Source organism: Hyaena hyaena, unplaced genomic scaffold (assembly GCF_003009895.1).
Source record: "Hyaena hyaena isolate Hyena2069 unplaced genomic scaffold, ASM300989v1 scaffold_738, whole genome shotgun sequence".
Taxonomy (NCBI): domain Eukaryota; kingdom Metazoa; phylum Chordata; class Mammalia; order Carnivora; family Hyaenidae; genus Hyaena; species Hyaena hyaena.
Window position 1 is genome coordinate 712,741 of NW_024081374.1, and position 22,604 is coordinate 735,344.

General features: G+C 37.1%; 1 protein-coding gene across 2 annotated transcripts in view; it reads left to right on the forward strand.

Annotated features, from left to right (window-relative positions):
• Nucleotides 1–22,604, forward strand: part of GABRA2 (gamma-aminobutyric acid type A receptor subunit alpha2) — a 127,201-nt gene that overhangs the window by 45,012 nt on the left and 59,585 nt on the right. For both annotated transcript variants that reach the window (XM_039218183.1, XM_039218184.1), the window contains exon 4: nt 6,539–6,606. In XM_039218183.1, coding sequence (XP_039074114.1) covers nt 6,539–6,606 — 68 coding nt within the window. The remainder of the gene's footprint in view (nt 1–6,538; nt 6,607–22,604) is intronic.

The window sequence follows — 22,604 nt, forward strand, 5'->3', positions numbered from 1 at the left end:
AATAAAGTTATCATAAAAAATATAAGAGAGGTCCCTGGGTGGCTCAGTCCTTTACGTGTCCAACTTTGGCTCAGGTCATGATCTCACAATTTGTGAATTCAAGGCCAACGTTGGGCTCTGTGCAGACAGCTCAGAGCCTGGAACCTGCTTCAGATTCTGTCTCCCACTCTCTCTGCCCCTCCTCTACTCACACACTTTCTCTTTCCCCTCTCTCAAAAAAAATTTTTTTTTAATAAATAGGAGATTGTATATCTGAATGAGTGGAAGCAGTCCTACTCTACAGAGATAACAGTAGCTTTAACAAACTAGTAGTACAGAATAGAAGAGGTGAGAAGTCATTGGGTTATAGATATCTTGGAGAGCCAGCCAGACTTGCTGTTGAAGAGAGAGAAGTTGTAGGTGAAACCAAGATTTGTGGCCCAGAAGATTGGAACAACAATTGAATACAATAGGGAAAACCATTAAATGTGATTGATTTGGGAGAGAAAAATCAGTTTTGTCTGGGATATGATGAGTTTGAGAAATCTATCAGATAGCCACATGGAAATGTCAACTGGATAGTTAGATATAGGAGCCTAGACTTTAGAAGAAAGCACCGGTTCAAAATAGAATTTCAGGAATCCTTGACTACATGAAATAAATAAATAAAGAGGACCAAAAACTGAATATTGGGACATTCCAATATTAACAGAATGTGGGTATAGGAGCAAAGTAACTTGAAAGGTTGGAATAAAATCAAGAGGTCATGGATTTATAGAGACCAGGTGAATTGGGCGTTTTCAGGAGGAGTCTTCTATGTTCTCACAGCATATTATCATATCTGCAATTGTATATTTATTTGATTTTGCATAGTATCTCTCTGCAGTAGGCTATAACATTTGATTTTGCATAGAATCTCTCTTCAGTAGGCTATAACATTATGCAACATCTGCTTTAAATGACTCTGAACTAAGACTGATAATTCATTTATTAATTTATTTGAGAAAAATTTATTAAGAATATACACTATGTCAGGAGTTATTCTGTGCTGGGGCCTTACTTTTGTGAACAGACAGAAGTCCCTGTCTTCATGGAGCTTAACTCCTAGTGGGAGAATGTACACCAGTACTATCTAATACAACTGCCTGCAGTGATGGAAATGTTCATCTGGGCTGTGCAACGTGGTAGCGGTAGTTACATGTGGATAAAATGTGGCTAGTATAACTGAGGAACCAAATATTTTAACTAATTGAAATTAAATTTAGATAGCCACACTTAGGTTGTGTCTACCCTATTGATGAATATAGACAGGAAACAGAACATGTCTGTGAACATACAGAGCCAGGGAAAAATATGGAGCAGGTGCACTTTAAAATAGGATAATAAGATGGACCTCACTGAGGATGTAATGATTTCCAGTCCTCTCTCATTTGTTTTTATGTCCTACAGTTCCATGGCAACTACTCATTTTCAGGTTCTACAAGTCCTTTGCACCAGTCAAACAAAAGGTCGTATTTCAGCATCTTTTAACGATACTGGTGGGACATGTGGGTGGCTCAGTCCGTTGAGCATCTGACTTATGCTCAGATCATGGTCTCACTGGTCACATTAGGCTCAGTGCTGTCAGCGCAGAACCTGCTTCAGATCCTCTGTTCCCCTCTCTCTGCACCTCCCTTGCTTGTGCTCTCCTGAAAATAAATATTAAAAAACAAAAACAAGGGCGCCTTGGTGGCTTAGTCGGTTAAGCGTCCGACTTTTGCTTAGGTCATGATCTCGCGGTTCGTGGGTTCGAGCCCCGCGTTGGGCTCTGTGCTGACTGCCAGCTCAGAGCCTGGAGCCTATTTCAGAGTCTGTATCTCCCTCTCTCTCTGACCCTCCCCTGCTCACGCTGTATCTCTCTCTCTCTCTCCTAGAAATAAATAAAAATATTTAAAAAAAAAAAACAAAAACAAAAATACTACTACTTTAAAAACCCAAATTTTATTCTCTTGATTTCTACACTTTCCTTTTCCCAGTGTCATGTTTATTTTGTTTTGTTTTTATCTTTCCTTTAACTACTGCAACATCTTCCAAACTGGATACATTATCTTCAATCTGCATTGTACTAGAAATGTTATGTTGCAGCTAACATCCTCCCAAAGACCTTCCTTCAGTGAATGCCCTGTTGCCATATATGTAGAGATAATATTCTCATCATTGTGGCACATTGTGTCTCTTTTGATACAACATCTGTCTTTCTTTACAACCTGATACCCCACCTTCCTACACGTGTTAACTGTTTGCATGAACAAAACTTAACTATTTGCAAAGGATTTTTAAAAGTGAGTTTGGTTTTTTATTGTATGCTTCATTACTCAAGGAAGAACAATTTTTATCAATGAATTTAAGCCCTTCTTGAAACTATTGATGTGTTCATTTTGGATACCCATCAGGGCCATTTTTGCTATTTTTATATGAAGTATTTCAAACCTTCCAAAGAGTACAGAGAATAGTATGATTTATTTCATGATTGGCTTCATCAAATGTTAGAATTTGGCAAAATCAAGATGAACTTTAAAGGAAGGGAAATAATAGAATATATTAGAAACCCCTTCTGTAACCCTGTGCAGGTTCTCTCTCCTTCTCTCTCCCCAGTGATAGCTGCCTTTCAAATCCTGAATTTGATGATTGTTCCTAAGGATCACACCTTCTTTAATATTTACTACATACATTTGTTTTTTCTCCTCAAGCACCTAATATTTAACTTTATGGTGTTTTGCCTTTGGAAAAATCTGTATAGAAGATCATGGCATATTATGTCATATTGGCATACTATGCTGTTGGCATTTATAAAGCCAAGAATTTAGCATATAAATAAATATTTTAAATAACTAATGGTATACATTTCTATTAAAAGTCAGTTACTGATCGGGGCGCCTGGGTGGCTTAGTCGGTTAAGCGTCCGACTTTCGCTTAGGTCATGATCTCACGGTTCGTGGGTTCGAGCCCCGCGTCGGGCTCTGTGCTGACTGCCAGCTCAGAGCCTGGAGCCTGTTTCAGTCTGTGACTCCCTCTCTCTCTGACCCTCCCCTGCTTACGCTGTCTCTCTCTCTCTCTTAGAAATAAATAAAAAACATTAAAAAAAATTAATTAAGAAAAAAAAAGTCAGTTACTGATCAGCAGTTAAATCTTTGTTTCCACTAACATAGTCCTTTCTCTAGGTCTGTTCTTCCCTTCACTTGATTTAAATTTTCTTCACTGGGATCCGATTCCTTAGGCTTTCAACCGCTCTCTGTCTGTGGACAGTTTGGGCTCAGTCTTCACTAATGACAGTGCCCATTTAGCTATTCATGGTCATGTGTAATGTTGATGAAATATTTGGGGGAAAGGTGTGTAATCTGCATGAATATATTTAGAAATTATTTGTTAATTCAAACATAAAGCACCTAATATGTGGCAGGCATTGTGCTAGGCACTGGTGACAGGATAGTGGACAGAACTGGCATAGTCCTTGCCTTTTCGTGACTCTGAATTGAGTTGCAGAGATAAACCAAACAAAAACAACAACAACAAAAATGAATACAAAAGTTAAGGAATAAAAATAATGGCAAATTCTAAAATGTCCTATGAAAAAAATGAAGCGTAAGAGGGAAAAAATGAGGGAAGTAGACTTACATTATATAGAGGTATAGTGGACCTCTCTCTGAGGAGAAAATATTTAAATAGAGACTTCAAAGCAGATAAGCAATCAACTAAGAACAGAAGAGAAAGAGGTACTAGTCAATGTGAAGGCTGTGAGTCAGGACAGTCAAGGTGGGTCCACTCAATGTGATCAGGACTTGAGAAGGTAACTGATGGTACTTAAACCGAAGAGACACAGGTTGCCACCAGATTGTCAGTTCATGTGTTTACTCTAATAGACATCTGTCCATGTGAATCAGAATATTATATAACAGGTATTAGCAACACAACTCAACCCCATTCTAAATCCATATGGGGAAACAAGAACTAACCAGAAGATACTGTGGACCTTGACATATTAGTGTCACAAGATACCAAAATAACCTATATTCATAAAATCTCATTTCCTCTCTCCTCCTTTCCCCTCCCCTTTCTTCCCCCTCTCTTCTTTTGTGGAAAGGCAAATCCTAATCAATGATAGCATTTTGAATATAGAACCTTAGAAAACTGTGTTAGGTGTATCAGATATCTGTAGTCATCACACTAAAATATTTTACTGATTCACATTGGCTGTTTACAACTATTTTGCAACAACCAGGAATCATGTTCTCAATCTCAGACAGCTATTGGGTATTCATGGTCAGTGTGTGCCTTGCTGATTTGCCTTCTTTTGAACTTCCATAGCAGGAGAATATCCTTTGCAGTGCATACATTCTTTAACTAAGCTTATGAAGTTAATAAACCATGAAATCATTTATTTAAGGCAATTTTGCATATCTCTATTCTGTGTCTTTAGGTGTTGCTCTTACTGCTTAAGAGCTTTGAAGGTAATCTTATTTTCTCTCTCTGGATACTTAGCTGGCACTTCCCTACAGCCACAAGGGACTGATAACACTCTTCTGTACCCTTTACTTGCCATTTGGCATATAGTGGATATTCTTCATATCCTTAGCGTAAATATACTCATATATTTTGTCATCTCTCTTCTTTAACTTTACTACTCCAGACTAAGGAGAATAATTTCACTTGCCTCTATTTGGAGGAACACTACCTCAACATTTACGTTTTTCTTCTCTGGAACATTTTAAATCAATATCTGTAATGACTAAAGTTTTATTCAATTGCGTATTGAATAAATGTGACAATATTGATTTGGTATGAATAAGAGGAAAAAAGCAAAGAAACCCAAGTCTCATTTTCATAATTTCTTTCTAGTAGCATATATAATTCAAGTCTAGGACCAGCTACGTGATTTGTGAGGCCTAGTCCAAGATGAAAATACAGAGCCCTTTATTCAAAAGATGAGTAAGAAATTTCAAGAGAGCAAAAACAGGACATTAAACTAAGCGTGGGCTTTTCTGAGCACAGGGCTGTATGAGACTGATGAGCTGCATGACCATGAACCTGACCCTGTTCAGGTCTTTGGGGTGTCTGGCAGCTGAAAATTAACTTCATAAAAATATTTGTGTCTCATGATTTTTGTGGCAAAATTTCATGAAAACAGTTTTTGGAATAAAATAGAATAGAAAAATAATAAAGTTGAATAAATGTATATATTTAGAACACTATATGTTTTTGGTGCAGAGTATTACAGCAAATAGAAACATGTAGTTAATGAGAAAACATTTTTAGTTTCAGATGTATTGTTGACTGTGGTTAGTGCTTTGGTCTACCCTGAGGGCTTCGGAGCCAGATTGCTTGGGTTCTAAAACCTGGGCTGTATTCACCCTACCATATGTGGGTCACTGGACACATTTCCTTACCTTTCTGTATGTACATCAGTGAGATGTACATATGTATAGTGAGATGATAACCGAGAAACTACCTCATAGGTTTGTCATGCGGATTATTATCTTTCAAGTCCTTTTGATGCATATTCAGTCTACTCTGTTACTTCAAAATCCTTTTTACTTTTAATTTCTGCCTGGTAGAAACAATATCTCAAACTTGGTTTACTCTCTTTCATGGTTGTGAATTAGTGTCCAGTATGATGTTAAAAATATTTTGTGGTATTCGTGTGAAATTACAAATTTGACAGATGAGACATTCAGTTCATGATGATAAAAATTAGTGACTTATTGTTTTTTGTATAAATACACTAGAAGAATTTTTCTTTTTAAATCTTTTCTTTGAGCCTTTACCCCATCACCATTTGGCTTATTTAAAAACAAAGATCCAAATCACCTGGTTAAAGGGGGAATTTAGTTAATTGTGTTACAGTTAATAAGTTACATAACTTTTGAATCTAATTCAATTCCATCTTAGCATTTCATTCCTGGGCACATTTAAAGGCAAGTTTGTTTGGAAGTAATCAATTGTGATTAATGTGTGTTATTTGCTTTTATTTTTATGCCACTGAATAATAATGCTTTTTATATTAATTTGAACTATTAATGATTAGCAATTCATTTTATGCCTTATTAAGAAGATATACTAATTTACAGTCTACAAACTAAACCTCTACCATCATGAAATACCATCTGAAATATTTAGTTTAAAAATAAAATTTAGGACTATATCAAACAGTAAGTATACTAAGCACACTTTATTTTTCAGCGTTAATAGTAAATTTATTGTAAATTAATTCATTGAAAATAGATTCTAAGATATTACTAAGTCTCAGAATTATGTTTAAAACAGAATGCTCCATATCCAGTGTAGATTCCAAGTAAGAATGTCATAATACTTCTACGCATTTAGCACTTATGATTGTGGGAACCTATAAACTAATTGAACAATATAGAAATATTTGTTGTTTGTGAAGGTTGAAAAGAAAGTAAAGAGCAACATCCCTAAATATCACACAGTCTTCTAATCACTCCATGTACTTGACCCCTTCTCTTTCCCATTTTCTTTTCATTATATATTATCTATATTTAATCTCTTTTTCTCATATCAGACAGTATTACTGAAGTCTTCACTAACATCTACGTGACCAGTTTTGGCCCTGTCTCAGATACAGATATGGTGAGTTTTTCATTAAATAGTATTTTTACTTCTTAGAATGTTCCCATTATATGGGGGAAGGTTAAAATAAACAGGCATTTTTAGTGTTGTAGAATGATGTGTCTGTCTCATGCCTATTTAGTCTATCCAGATACTTGGAGAATGAAGGATACTTGTTTATATCAGTACACTATCCCTGCTTGAGTGTTTATATTAGCATATTATATTCCATATTCTTTTCAAGATTGTCTACCTAGCAATGGTATGGTAAACAATTAGTTAAATAAAAATAATGATATTACTGAGGACCATTTTCTAGGATTAAAGGACCCGCTTGGAGTTTGATGAGTAAAATCTGTACAGTTTCATAGACCACTGCTTCTTACAGAATGTGCTCATGGTCAGTGCTATAAATGGAAATCTTCCATTGGTATTAAGTAAGGTTTGTCGCTTCTCACATCATCTAAACACATACCAGTACCTATAAGCTACATGCATAGTAGACATATATAAATCAGTCTAAAGAAAACTAGAATCTGGATGTTCTTAGATTGAATGGAATTGGAGTTTATGTATTTTTTTTAATGAGATGGGTGTAAGAGGGTAATTGGTAAGTTGGGCTAGACACCGGTGGGCTAAACACATCATAGATAATTATTGATTAAGCATAAAAATTTTAGTATTAAGTCTTCCATTTCTGCTGCTAACTATAGTGCTCAGTTATAGAAAGTTTTGTTGAAGTACTTTTCATCCACCTTTTTCATGGCCCAGGAAGTGAGAATTAGAGGAAATGCTCTTATCTCTTCTTTGCTTGGCTACCCTCCATCATGGCACCTTTCCCTGACTTCTTTGTCCAATAACCCATTGGGAAGGATGCCAAGTTTGGAGGTTTTTCACTGGAATAAACAGAAAAATGAAGTTTTCCTTTAACGTGGACAGCAATAAATGTTAACTAATTCATTGGGACCTCTCTACCTTTCCTTCAGGAAGCAGATATGCTACTTCTATCATTTAAGAAGTTTGCTTTGTCTTTCATCAGAATCACTTCTTTGACCTCAGTCCTTTTTAACTTTTTTAATGTTTATTTATTTTTGAGAGAGAAAGAGAGAGCACGACTCTGACCCATGTGCACTTGGGGGAGGGGCAGAGAGAGGATCCAAAGTGGGCTCTACCCTGACAGCAAAGAGCCGTATGTAGGGCTAGAACTCAGGAACTGTGAGATCAAGATCCTAACCTGAGCTGAAGTGAGACGCTTAGCCGACTGAGCCACCCGGATACTTCTCATAGTCCTTTTTATTAAATTGACTTGGACAGCTGAAAATGTAAGGTAGCACAGGGGTAATGATCCTCAACTTTGGGGATGGGTATAATACTGAACATGGGCAGGTCTTTGAAGTTCTTTCATATTATAATGTACAGATTTAAGTGCTTTTTTTCCTCTCTTAACTCCAGGCCTTACCACAATTCTACAGCAACACAAAAAAATCCTACTTTTCAAACTAATCCAATCCCCTCCCTTGCATTATCTTAAATTGTGATCTGATATATTAATCTGCCTCTTTCTATAGGTCAACTTTAAGTGTACAGGAACTTGAAAAGATGACAGAGAGGTATTTAGCCAGAATATGTATTCTAAAGATTATTGGTTGGCTGTAAAGACTATATATCTTTACACTTTGTCTCGGTAGGTGATCTCAAATATTAGAATGAGAGTGAGAATGAGCACCTGATCTCTATGTGGAATCAAACAGTCAGAATTTTGTCAGGCATGACATTGAAAAATTAGCAAGATAGTATATATATGATGGTTCCTTTAGTGTTACCTTTCGTGTCTTCTTACCAGCAAATCAGAAAGGCAAATAACATAGGACCCAAGATACCAAATTTTAAATGTTGTGGATTTTTTTGTTGTGAATATTGGTGCTAACAGTTACTTTTAATGTTTTTTGTGTGTTTTTATTTTTGCAAAGTTTATTCTAACTAAAAAATCAAAAATAGAAAAATAAATACTTCTTTTAGATATATGAAATGTTTATTTTCTGGAGGTTTTGGACAAACTCACATATTTTTGGCAAAATGTATAAGGTGACTTTTTCCAGTGGTGACAAAGGATTAGACTAATCCTCCTTCTTTTTCTTCTGAGCATACTGTGGGATTACTAACACACGTTTAGAAAGCAGGGAGCTTTAGCTCAAAATGGCTTAAAGACATGAACAGAACACCTGAAACTGTATTGCCATTAGAAGAAAACATGGGAGAGAAGCCCTTAGACACCAGTCTTGGTAATGGTTTTTTGGACCTGACCTCAAAATAAAACATTAACAGATGGGACTACATCAAACTAAAAAGCTTCTGCACAGCAAAGGAAACTGTCAACAGAATGGACAGACAGCCTACACAATGGGAGAAAATATCTGCAAATCATGCATCTGATAAGGTGTTAATAACCAAAATAAATAAAGAACTGACACAACTCATTAGAAAAACAAACAATCCAATTTATAAAAGGAAGACTGAATAGACATTTTTACAAAAAAGACATGCAAATGACCAATGGTACATGACAAGTACCATCACTGATCATCAGGAAACTGCAAATCAATACCACCATAAACTATCACCTCACACCTCACACCTGGCAGTCATTAAAAAAACAAGAGATTGGTATTGTTTGTGATGTGGAGGAAAGGGAGCCCTTGTGCACTGTTGGTGGAAATGTAAATTGGTGCAGCCACTGTGGAAAACTGTAAGAAGGTTTCTCAAAATTTGAAAAGAGAACTATTATACAATTCAGCAATTCCCTCTCTGGGTATATATGCAAAGGACATGAAAACAAGATTTCAGAGAGATTTATGCTCTTCCATGTTCATTACAACATTAATCACAAGGGGCAAGATATAGAAACATTATATATATTATACACACATATATAATTCATATATATTTATATATGAATAATATTTGGCCATGGGAAAAATCAAAAATCTGGGTTTGCGGCAACGTAGATAGACCTTGAGGGTATTATGCTAAGTTAAATCAGCCAGACATAAGAAGACCAATACTGCATTCTATGTCTTATATGTGAAACACATTTAAAAAAAAATTCAAACTCAGAAACAGAGTAGATTAAGTGGTTGCCAAGGGCTAGGGGTAAAGGAAATAGGGAGAGGTTGGTGAAAGAACACAAATTTCAGCTACAAGATGAATAAGGTCTGAGGATCCGATGCAAAATATGGTGACTATAGTTAATAACTTGGTATTGTATAATTAAAATTTGCTAAGAAAGTAGTGCTTAAGTGTTTTCACACACAAACATAAATATAAATTGATAGATGTGTTAATTAACCAAATGAGGGAAGCCTTTCACAATGTATATGTATATTAATCATTACTCTGTACTCTTAATTATCTTATAATTTATTTGTCAATTATACCTTACTAAAGTTCAAATTTAGAGAAAAAAATAAAAATGGAAAAGAAACTGGGATCATTCAGTTAGTGGTTTATTTAAGAATTCCATGCAGGCATTTGTTGAGAAATTTATTTAAATTTTTTTTAATGTTTATTCATTTTTGAGAGAGAAAGAGAGACAGAGCACACACGGGGGAGGGGCAGAGAGAGAGATTCACAGAATTGGAAGCAGGCTTCAGGCTCTGAGGTATCAGCAGAGAGCCTGACGTGGGGCTCGAACCCATGAACTGCAAGATCATGACCTCAGCTGAAGTCGGATACTCAACCAACTGAGCCATCCAGGTACCCAGGGAAATTTATATATTTTTACAAATCCTAAATTCTGGGAGAAATCAAGTAAAAAAATGGGAACATCATTAAAATTCTCCTGCAATAATGAAAGCTTAGCAGTCAACGTAAGGAATCCATGGATGTCAAGTTGAGACGAAGAGCAGGGAGTGCTGACAGGTGAAGTTGAAGACTGTAAGGTTAAGGACAACGTGCCCCAGAACTAGGACAGGACCACATGTGAGAAAAGCAGTCATTATCTGGGAATCATGATCCTAGCAGTTACATGTCTTTGGTTCTCTTTGCCGCTGTCATTCTTAAAAATAAGGTACACATTAACAAGTTGATGCACAAACAATAAAAGTAAAAAGCTGGTGGCTGTTGTTAGGTGTGCAGTCATTAGCAACAGAACAAATTTAAACTCCTTCATCTGAATTGAATTAAAAATTTTGCCCTCTTCAGTGAGTCTAGCTCAAGAACTCTAAAACAATTCTAGCTAGTTCCAGATATGCTTCACACATGGGGGACCCTACCATACATTGTGTTAAACATTAAAGTGCACTCATGATCCATATGATATAGGTTAAATTGAGTTGAGTGGAACTGTAGCTGGCAACATTTAAATTAAGTTTAAATGAATAAAAAATGACTTACTTTGATTTTCTTAGTTTTCCTTTTCTGTTTTGGAGTGTGTATTTGTGTGTGTGCACATGCACTTTTATATGGAGATATTCTCTAAACTGATACATGTATTTAACATCATGGTAGGCTCTTGAGACACTTGAAGGCCTTAGACCTTTTTCCTAATGATGCATTTTCCTTGCATTACCTAGCCTAATATGGTCTGTAGAATTATTTTGGTTATGTCAGATTTTCTACATTATTTCCATCTTTGTTCACCTTGCTTACTTAATCTTACCAATAGTTGGCTTGGAAGAAGTCTGATGAATTGCAAGATCACCAAGTGGGTATATATTTACTCTGTCATCAGACCAGTCCAGTCAGAGCAGAGGAACTATAATAGTAATTTGAACACACAAAATCTAATAATAAATTATTACCTAGAACAGGTGTTTTAGTAATAGAACAGGATAGGGGTGCCTGGGTGCCTCAGTCGGTTGAGCATCCAACTCTTGATTTTGGCTCAGGTCATGATCTCATGGTTGTGGGATCAAGCTCTGTGTTGGGCTCTACACTGGGCAAAGATGGTGCCTAAGATTCTCTATCTCTGTCTCTCTCTCAAAAAATATATGTATAATGAAATAGAGTAAAAGACAAATCTAAAGCAACACAGAACTAGCAAATTCAGAGGGCAGCATCTACTTCTAGGGGTGAAGCATCATGAACAGGCAAGGAACACACACACACACACACACACACACACACATATTTAAACCTATTAAGAAAGACAGAACTCATATATCCATAAATACATTTTAGAAAAGAAATTATTTGGTCTTCATAATAACCAAATGGAATGATTTTCAACTTGATATTACTTTTACTGGGAAGCAATATAAATAATGAGGAAAAATCTGAATTTATATTAGTATAGATGGCCAAGAAATGAAACTTACATGTAACACTCTAAAGAGGAAGATATTTATTATATGTGGAAGATGGACTCATATTACCGTTACTCATATATACAAGTAGATAGGAAGATATTCAACTCATGTCTTATAGGAGCAATTTGGTAATGAGAAAAAAGTAAAGGATAGATTTAATTTCACTTTTAGTAGCTTAGCTGATACACTCATTTCTATGCAGTGTGCATAGACCCAAGCCCCTACATCCTGTTCAGGTCAGTGATGTAGATTTGTTGTGACATTAGCCGGAGAGGAAAAAGCAGCATAGCAAAAAGAATTAAGAACCGAAAGAACAAATACACATGCGCACACGCGCAAACACACACACACACACACGTACACACGTACACACTGCTAGCTCAGAATCATTAACTAGTGTAATTGTCCAAAGAAAGTTGCAGATCTAAATTATAATTAAAGATTCTAATTACAGTGTCTGCAATTAAGTTTAAAAATCTTTTATTTCAACATTTAAAAAATTCATGAGTAAGAAGGTAATTAAAGTTGGGAATGTACTGGTAGCTGACAGTTGACAAAGTTTGTAGCAGGCATGTGCATTTTAGCAATTTGTAACTCACTCCTTTGTTGTATTGGTTTTTTTTCTTCTCTCCTTGGTTTCTGTATAGGTCTTTTCCCATATTAGTAAACATTTTCACTACATGTGCATATTCCTCAGGCACAAGTGGTAGAGCTACCAATTACTGCACTAAAACCTAGACTAGAGCTTCAGCGCAAACAGTAATCTCTTGTAGTGTTAAGGGTTAGGGTGAGAAATTGAACTGTGCAAACTTTGAAGTCAGCTCAAGATTTCTGAGCCAGAGTTTCCCACTAGGCTGTTAAGAAGCAAGCAGTCAGGTAAGCTTTGACCTCGGTTTGTTGATCATCTCAATCCGCTTGGTTGATACTTTTCTGTCTCTATGAAAACAGAGTGCATTATCTCTTCGACTCACCAGAAGCTATTGAGATAAAATGTATTCTGGTAGTTAACATCCATAGGGAGGTTGAGAGTTATTAGACCTTGATATTTGGTCAAAAATTGACACTGGACTTGGGTGTGAACCCTTATCAACTTGTCATTTGTCAATGGAGCTAGATAAGGAGCCTGTTATAAACATGGTAAATTCTGTGTGCCATATCAGAAGTAATCAGGTTAACTGACTGCAAAGCTGGCATGTAGAAATTGGTTACTTGTGGGGATGAGCACTGGGTGTTATATGGAAACTAACTTGACAATAAAGTATTTGTAAAAAAATAAAAAAAAGAGATTGGTTACTGGAAGGTTATTGATATTTGGAAGAATAGAAATTAGACTTCGAGAGCAATCATTCATTTGGTCAATATTTTTTGGTATCCTCTTAGAGGTTTTGTTTGTTTCTTTGTGTGATGTTTGTTTCTTAGAGAGAAGGAAAAAGAGAGATTGTGTGTTTGTGTATGTGTGTGTGTGAGAGATATATATATAGAGAGAAAGAGAGAGCAGGGAAAGGGGGCAGAGGGACAGGGGCAGAGAGAGAGAGAAAGGGAATGTCAGGCAAACTCCGGGCCCAGTACAGAGCCCGACAAAGGTCCTTGATCCCACAACCCTGGGATCATGACCTGAGCTAAAATCAAGAGTCAGATGCTCAACTGAGCCTCCAGATGCCCCTCCTCTTAGAGTTTTAATAATGTTCCTTGAAATGTTATTCATAGGCACTTGGATTGGATTGTTTCCTGGGCTCCTTCTACAATCTGTGCAATCATAATTGCTAGTTGTGGGGGATGCCAGTCTGTGTTTTAACAGTTTAAGGTATTTGTATGCTGAAGGCAGCAAAAAAACTATTTTAGGGTTGGGGGGTTGGGATAATATAGAGGGCGTGTGAATAGAGTCAGATTTTCTGCAATCCAGTAATTTGTATTAGAGTATAGGGAAAGGAAATAAATAGCTTGAAAACTGTTTAATGCCACTCAAGAATGACTGTAGACTGGGCCAAAATAGTGGTCCCAAACATGGAAAACCTGAAAAGATTTAAAAGATTACCACAGGTTTGAATCTGTAAGACTGGGTGATCTGTTGGATGTAGGAGTTGAAGAAGAACAGGATGAAAGTCTGGGGGATTGGGTTGATGGTACCATTCACTGGGATATAACAAATAGCAGGATAAGTTTTTGTTTGCTTTTTTGTTTTGGTGTTTGGGGGATGAGAACTTCTGTTTGGGGTACACTGAGTTCAGGTCTCCGTGAGAAATTTAATCGGAGATGTCTAGGTTCAGGCATATATCCAGAGCTCAGGGAGAAGGCCAGAGTGTAGATGGTTTGGGGAGCCATTTGATGGTAGTTGAAGCCATGGTCATGTGTAGCATTGGGCACGGAAAGAGATATGAAGTGAAATGGTCATCATGCTTTCACAGAAACTCCAGAATACAAGAAAATTTAAAAAAAAAATTTTTTTTTTGAGAGAGAGAGAGAGAGAGAAAAGCAGAGGGAGAAGGAGAGAGAGAATCTTAAGCACACTTCACATCCAGTTCAACATGGGGCTCAATCTCAATGACAGTGAATCATGACCTGAGCAGAAATCAGGAGGTAGATGCTTAACTGACTGAGCCACCTGGGCACCCCAAAGAATAAAAAAGATTTTAGAGGAGACCGAGAAGCAGCGATAGATGTCTGTGCACACGAAGGGGAATTCTCTTCTCTGAAACAGATTATGCTTTGACCCTTAACAACAAAAGTTAGAAACTACTGCCTTTTATTTCTTCTCAGATGCAGTGATGTGCAATAGTCAGATATTTGTATCACTTACAGGCCTCTGTCAAGGTAGGATTCTGTATACTGAAGGTGGCATTGTTTGTTCCATAATGAGAAGAACCCATGGGTTTTGCTCAGAGTAATACCTACCCTAGGGGGTATGGTAACAGTTTCAGAAAAGAAGGCAAATAAAGGCAATGTGACTAGTTTGATTCCATCCTACCATCCTGCAAGAGAGATGTTGCAGGAACCAAACACATCAAGTCATAGCTGTCTTGGCTTCTAAGTAGAGGGGTATTGCTTAACACTTGCCCATTCCTTTTATAAACCAAATAATAAACAGCTATGATTTCTGAACATGAGTGATTCTTTTTTTTTCAATTAAAATTTCTGAGGTTACATATTCTTTCCTCAGGTTTCAAGAGTTAAATCTGTCTTTGGGAGAGAACCACATGGAACTTGTTTGCCTTGGTCAAGAATAATAGATATTATCTATTGGGCCTACTCCCATACATTGTCCAGGGGTTACCATTGCCTATAGATGGTTGGCAGACATAGAAGGACTTAGATCCCATGGTGAAGATTTTCCCAGTGGTTTCCTACAGCACCAGGAGAAAATAGTTTAATACCAAATGCAAGGGAGCAGTGCAAAAGTAGGGAGCAAACCACCATGTATATGTTGTGGTAAAGCCAAGAAAAGGATTCAAATGTGTCATTAGATTAGGAACAAGGAGGTATTTGCTGATCGTGGTAAAAGCAACCAGATTGCAGTGGGTTGAGCATGTGGGAGGTGAGGAAATGGAGAAATTGTGGAAGCAACATTTTTAAGCAACATGATTGAGGAGAGGAGGCGAGACAGAGGGCAGTCGCTGTAAGGCATTATAATTATTGGTGAGGTTTTATATATTTTTAATTTTTTATTATTTTTTAAATGTTTTATTTATTTCTGAGAGAGAGAGAGAGAGAGAGAGAGAGCGTGAGCAGGGGAGGGTCAGAGAGAGAGGGAGATACAGAATCTGAAGCCGGCTCCAGGCCCTGAGCTAGCAGACAGCACAGAGCCCGATGCGGGACTCGAACCCACAAACCATGTGATCATGACCTGCACTGAAGTCGGACGTTTAACTGACTGAGCCACACAGGCGCCCCTGAGGTTTTTATTTTTAAAGACTGCATTGAACTTCTCACCTTCTTCTGAACATGCCATTATCTTTAACAACTCTATGGAGATGTTTTTCACTTTTTTTGTCAGGCTTCCTCCTCCTTTGCCAACTGGAGATCTTTCATTTATTGAAGGCCAAGATCAAATTTCATCTTCTCTAGTGTCTCTGTCGGCTACTCCAAGTAGGGTCAGTCCTTTTTGTCCTTGTGTTCTATCACAGGGTGTTCACACGTTTTTATGCCTTTACATACTGGATTATAAAAGTCTTTACATGTATTTCTTCTCTACCGCCGTCAGAGCCACTACAGGGCGTGAGTTGTGTTTGTTCATTTCAGCAAGATTTACTAAGTACACACTCTGTCTGTCACAGTGTGGGAGCTGAAATACCTAAGTATAACCAGTGCTTATCCTCAAGTTGTTCGCAGTGATGTGGGGAAACAGCTAAGAAAAGTTATCAACTTTAGAACAGTGAGATCACGCTTTTATTGAAGTATTTGTGGATTAATATAGAGCAGAGGGGATGTGGGTATAGGATATCTCTATCTGAGAAAGTTTCCAAGAAAAGAACATAACTGAAGAGGACAAATGAGGGGAGAGTTTTAGCATAAATTGGAAGGGCTGGTTGAATTTAGTAAAATGCAAAAATTCAGTGTGACTAGAGCCTGGAATGCTTCAAGGGATTTGGGGTGAGATGAGGCTAGAAAAGAACTCAGAGCCAGATCACGAAGGCCTTATAGCCAATTGCCCAAAAAAGAAAGCTGCAAAACCATCCCCAGATGAAACTTTAAAACAGCAGATCGCTTTGCCCAGAGGACTTGTTATGGCATGGCTCTTTTGATATGTGCCAACGTTCTTTAAAATGTGACTATTGTACACAATAAAGAACGACTGTGGTTATTTTAATATAGTTACACAGACACACATGCAAACATGCACACTTCACACTTGTGAATTTAAGGATTGGGGTATTGCACGCAGGTAACTGTTTGCCACAAGTATCTGAGAGCTTTTCTACCATCTGCCTCTGCTGATGACTTTCTCTTTATAGAATTAGAACTGTTGTTGCCCAGAATCTTTGTTACTACATTTAATTTCTTTTTATTCTTATTTTTTAAAGTTTATTTACTTATTTTGAGAGAGAGAGACAGAGACAGAGACAGGCAGACAATCCCAAGCAGGCTCTGCACTCGAACCCAGGAACCTGTCTGAGCTGAACTCAAGAGCTGGATGCTTAACTGAGCCATCCAGGTGCCCCAATGAAATAATTTCTAATGATGTCTCTCATTCACTCACTCATGAAGTAATTATTGTTCCAGACAGTTTGTTACATGCTAATGATACAGCATTGAAGAAGGTGATCATAGTCTTTGTTCTCAGTGTGGAGTAAAAGTTGGCCAAATGTAGGGACTGGTAAGGAAGAGCCGCTGCCGCAGAGATCAGTGAGTTTGGGCAGTACTGTGGAACATGACACATCAGAGGCGGTATCAATATCGCTACAGGTGGAGTGCAGTTGGAGGGGGGGCTGCTAAACACCAGGCTAGAGAGGAGAGGCAGGGAGAGATCAAGCTGGAACTTGGACGCTGTGAGAAAGCATCTCGACATCCCCCCCAACCCCCCGCCCTGAAAGAGCTTTAGAGATTCAACCAACCAAACTCAGCAGCACTTCATTTTTGGATCTCCTTTCCCACATCATGACAATATCTTTTTTTTTTTTTAATTTTTTTTAAATGTTTTATTTATTTCTAGGAGAGAGAGAGAGAGAGACAGCATGAGCAGGGAAGGGTCAGAGAGAGAGGGAGTGAAACAGGCTCCAGGCTCCGAGCTGGCAGTCAGCACAGAGCCCGACGCGGGTCTCGAACCCACGAACCGCGAGATCATGACCCAAGCGAAAGTCGGACGCTTAACTGACTAAGCCACCCAGGCGCCCCATGACAATATCTTGAGTGTACCTTGTAGCTTTCCATTCACTCAACTATCAAAGAGTCCAAGACAGTCTGATTTAAACATCAGTCTCTTATGCTAGTTAGATCTTCTCCCCTTTGTTCAGCCATGTTCACAGCTATGGGATGCGCAGTGATCTGCTCTTCCTCTCCTCTTTCTGGGTCTTCCAGAGTTGGGAAAGGGAAAGAGAGATTATACGAAGGAGAAAAATATGTATTCACTTAGCTTCTTCTGTTGGTCGTTCTCTCTTGGCCATTAGTGCCATTTGTATGGCTGGCAAATGCAGGCTCTCTCATGGGACAGAGTTGTGATTTCTTCACAGTGACTTCTTTATTGCCCCCACACCAAAACACAGGTGGCTTCTTAAATCGACCTTTTGTGACTTTTGTGGCCCAGCCTGTGCCCCTGGCACTTTGCTTTGTGATCTTTTGTTGCTGAGTGTCTCTCACTTGCCAGGCTGCTCTTTTGTTGAGGCTGGGAGTGGGGGGAGAAATATATTTTGAAGGTGAGTCATATTGGCTACCTCTCCTGATATCCAAACTGTTTCTAAGAACTTCGCACATAATATTTAACTTGATCCCTGTAAGAAATATGTTTTATTATTATCACCATTTTATAGATAAGTCAACTGAAATAGTAAGATTATGTAACCTCAGGGTCAAGAACCCTAATCAACCTGAATTCAGAGCCCATGCTCTTAACATCTATTTTATATTACCTAATTTATTATTTTTGTTGTCTTCTGATCTTATGTTTAAGTCAATGTTGAACGTGGAAAGAAGAATTTGGCAGAGATTCTAAAGCTTCATTCTCAGTTCTGCAACTAACTTCTCCCTATAACCTTCCATAATCCATGTCTCTCATCCATTTATTGGTCTAAAAAGATGGAAATTTCACTCTGATGTCCTGCCTCCAAGAATTATTTTTATATATGGTATAACAAAAATAGCATGGCATTAGGAAGCATAATTGAGCACGAAGGTTGGCATTCTCTCTCTTTTTTGAAATGAGTATGGCTTCTGACGTATTTTCTGCTGTGAAGTGGGGATATTTAGCATATTTAATAAGATTATTATGAAGTTTAAATAAAACAATTATATTAAAAGTGGATTGCAATGAACTATTAGAACTATTAATCACTTTGACTATTTCAATTAGATAAATTTTAATAATCCACCGTAGGATTCTGAATCTTTAGTATCAGTTTCTAATTTGTTCGTGAAAATTTGTCTAGCCCCTGATTCCAAGGAGAAAGCCCAGACATCTTCCCTGAACAGTGGTCAGAACATGCGGTAGCTGTGGTATTCTGCGATCTCTGTGTGAACTTTCATAATAGGCTTTTATGGTCTTGTATTCATTGGGCTGATTGGCACTCTGCTACTCTGTTCTTAAGATTTTTGTTTTGTTTTGTTTTGTTTTGTTTTTTGGCATTTTTTGCAATACTAATCCTGGGCTACATGTGTTGTTCACCCCCTTTTGAGTACCAGCTGGAAGTGTTTGAGCTTAACCATTCTTGTATATTCCAAGGGTGTCATTTCTTTAATAGCTACATACCTGCTTCATAAACCACATTTTTCTTTGTTATAGAAGAAATACACTGGTTGGAATTTACTCAGAAGAGACTAGCCTTTATTAGCAAAAAGGGTAAAATAAAATAAGTTTTGGTACTTAAAATATGCTCAGTAAATCAAAGTAAATGAGAAATCACCCTAAGAGCAGCCTTGCAATTTGGTTATGTTTCAGTGGGTAGATATAATTCCTCAGAAATTGGCTACATGCATTGACTTATAATTAATGTAGTCAGGCACTAAAAAATATGCTGCCTTTGCTGAGTTAACGTGGCCTTGAAATCATGTTTATACAATGAACTGTGTGATAAAGAGTGACTTCCTTGTTTGCAATACAAATTATGGAAGCCATACTTATTGGTAGTTAAAATACTGGACTGGAAAATATTATCGTAGTCTATGTTCTTCCCCTACCAAGCTTGGAAACACAAAATTGACTCAATCTATCTATCACTCCATCTCTAAAAAGAAAAAATAGAATTTAGTTTCCTGTAAAGAATTTTTCAAATCTTGAAGTGCATGGATTCCTCAACTCTTCAGTCTCACATAACAGCCAGACTCACGTCTCCTAAGTATAGACCATGGGACAGCTGCATGTTGCTACATCTTTGTGAATTATTTGGTTTCTTTCTAAATTTGCTTCTTAGTTGTTTGTTTATTCCTTGGGGGATTTTGTAGTTGATCTTGTTATTATTTATTTCTTATATAATCTCAATTCATGGGTCTGAGTCTTAGGATGTATGAAGAAATTGAATTGTTTTGTATTTCTGGCAATATTCTTGTAACACACAAATCAAGCAATTATTTACTCTATTAGCACATACTGATGGCAAACCTGAAGTTTATTTTAAGGAACCTTTCAAGAATATTCTTTTCATATATTGAGAATGTGCATTTTATATGCAGATTCAAAGGTAATTTGGAAATCCTATTTTTCTTAGAGGATATGCAATAAATATTATTTGATTGAAATATTTCCTAGGGTTCCTGGGTGGCGTATTCAATTAAGCATCTGGCCTTGGCTTAGGTCATGATCTCAAGGTTGGTGGATTTGAGCCCTGCGTTAGGCTCTGTGCTGACAGCTCAGAGCCTGAAGCCTGCTTTAGATTCTGTGTCTCCCTCTCTCTCTGCCCCTCCCCAGCTTGTACTCCATCTCGCTCTCTCTCTCTCTCAAAAACAAATAAACATTAAAAAAAATTTTTAAAAAAATCTCCTTACCCTGGCTTTTAAATTTAGGAAACAAAACCACGAAAACTAGTAAATTAACTGTTTTTATCTACATATTTATATATCTTTATGCGTTTATATTAACACATGAAAATATTATAAGATAAGCACTAACGTAGAACTCAGAATAATATAAAGTTAAAATACATATTATTTCAGAAGTAATTACACTGATAAAATAGATTTATTTTTGTTCTCATTTAAGATTGCTATATATAATATTTTAGCAAGTAATCTGTTTAAATGGACTTTATTATTTTTAAGTATCTTTCTCATGTACTTTAAAATAATAGCAATCAAATGTATGATTCTAAGCTTATACTTTAATGCATATTTTGATAACTTATAGATGAAAAAGATACATAAATTCTAGTTTAAGAAGTGCATCATTGGCTATTAGTTACTGAACCATTATGCTAATTTTTAAAATGTCATCCACCAATTCTAAATGCTTGTCCTCATGTTCTGGATGTTTAGTTTTTAAAACAACTTGCTGTTTGCAACCTTCTGGCACAATAACCAGATTTCAGGGTACAGCATGTGCTTAAGATGAATGTTACCATTAAAAATAGTGGCAGTTAACTCATAGTTTAAATAGCTCACTGATAATTGTAAATTTGCCTTTGCAGATTTCTTTTTAGCATTTCTTTTTAGCATCATTCTTTATGTGGCTACTGAAGAGCTCATATTAATCGTAGAACGGACATCCCTGTGTTTGTTGTTGTTCACTGTGTGATCCTTTATCTTTACTTCAATCTATGGTGTCATGTAGCAATAAATTTTGAAACCACTTGTCTAATTTTATTAAAGTTAGTTGAATCAAAACTAGATATTATAACTTGCAAATTCACCTGATTCCAAATCAGAATACACTACAAGCAAATGAATGAGGCATGACCTGACTTTTCCTGTTGTTCTGCCTTCTCTTCCCATAGAATGGCTTCTGGGTACAATGAGAGTGCCAGCATCATTCCTTATATTAACAAAGCTTCATTTACTTATATTTAGATAATAATTAAATACAAAAAAGGATTCTATATTTTCTTCTTACACCTAAAAGGATGTACATACACCACTTTGTAAACCACTGCTCTAAGCTGAATATCCTGTTCTGCTCACAGTCTCCCTCTTCATTTAGTTACCATACAGTTGATTACAATTCTATTTACTGACTTAAAACCAAACTGCTTCCTTGATATAGACCCATGTAGCTTTCTTTAGAGTCACTAATGAAGTAGAGTCTCAGATTTTTCTCAAACTCTTCATTCATTCACAAAAATCTTTAATTTTCTCCCACATGAGCTCGTGTGATAGGGTATAGTCATAGCCCCCACTCTTTACTCCTTTTTACATACACATCTTTTTCTATTTAACTTTATAATGCCCTTTCACTGAGAGTGGGGTGACTTGCTATAATACTTCTCACTAAATTCAACCATGTGACTTGCTTTGGCCAATGGGACATTAACAGACATTACTTACGTAAGCTATGGCTTGGATTGGCATTGGGTTTTATTATTTTCTACTTCTGCCATTGTCATGAGAAAGATAAGCCCAAGGTATCCCTGTGGTCCCTGGAGGAGGATAAGAGGCACATGGAGGAGAGCTGAATTGCCCCAATGGCCCTACGCAGTGGCAGCCTAGATCAGCCAATGGCCAGCTAAGGCAAGAGCAAGAACAGCTGAGATCAGCAGAGCCCAGGTGAGATCAACTGACTTCAGGTCTCATGTCTTCTGAGGTAATAATAAAAAGTTGCTATTATAAGCAACTTCATTTTAGGTGTTTCTTACACCGTGATAGCTAACTGCTGTTAACAGGTCTTAGATTTTACTGGTTAAACTGATTTTCCTTAATGGCATTTATAAACTCAGGAGCAGGGAGAGTACTTTAAGCTTCCCCCATTTGTATCTTCTGTTCACTTCTTGACCCATTTCATTCTGGCTTCTGAACTCTTTTCTAAACTAAGCTCAAGACCTTGCAGCACTATTAGACACTATTTAACTCCACGTGGTTCTTAAGTTTTCTTTTCTCTTAGTTTGGTATTTTCTTTCCCTCTACTCACTCTGTGTGAGTGTG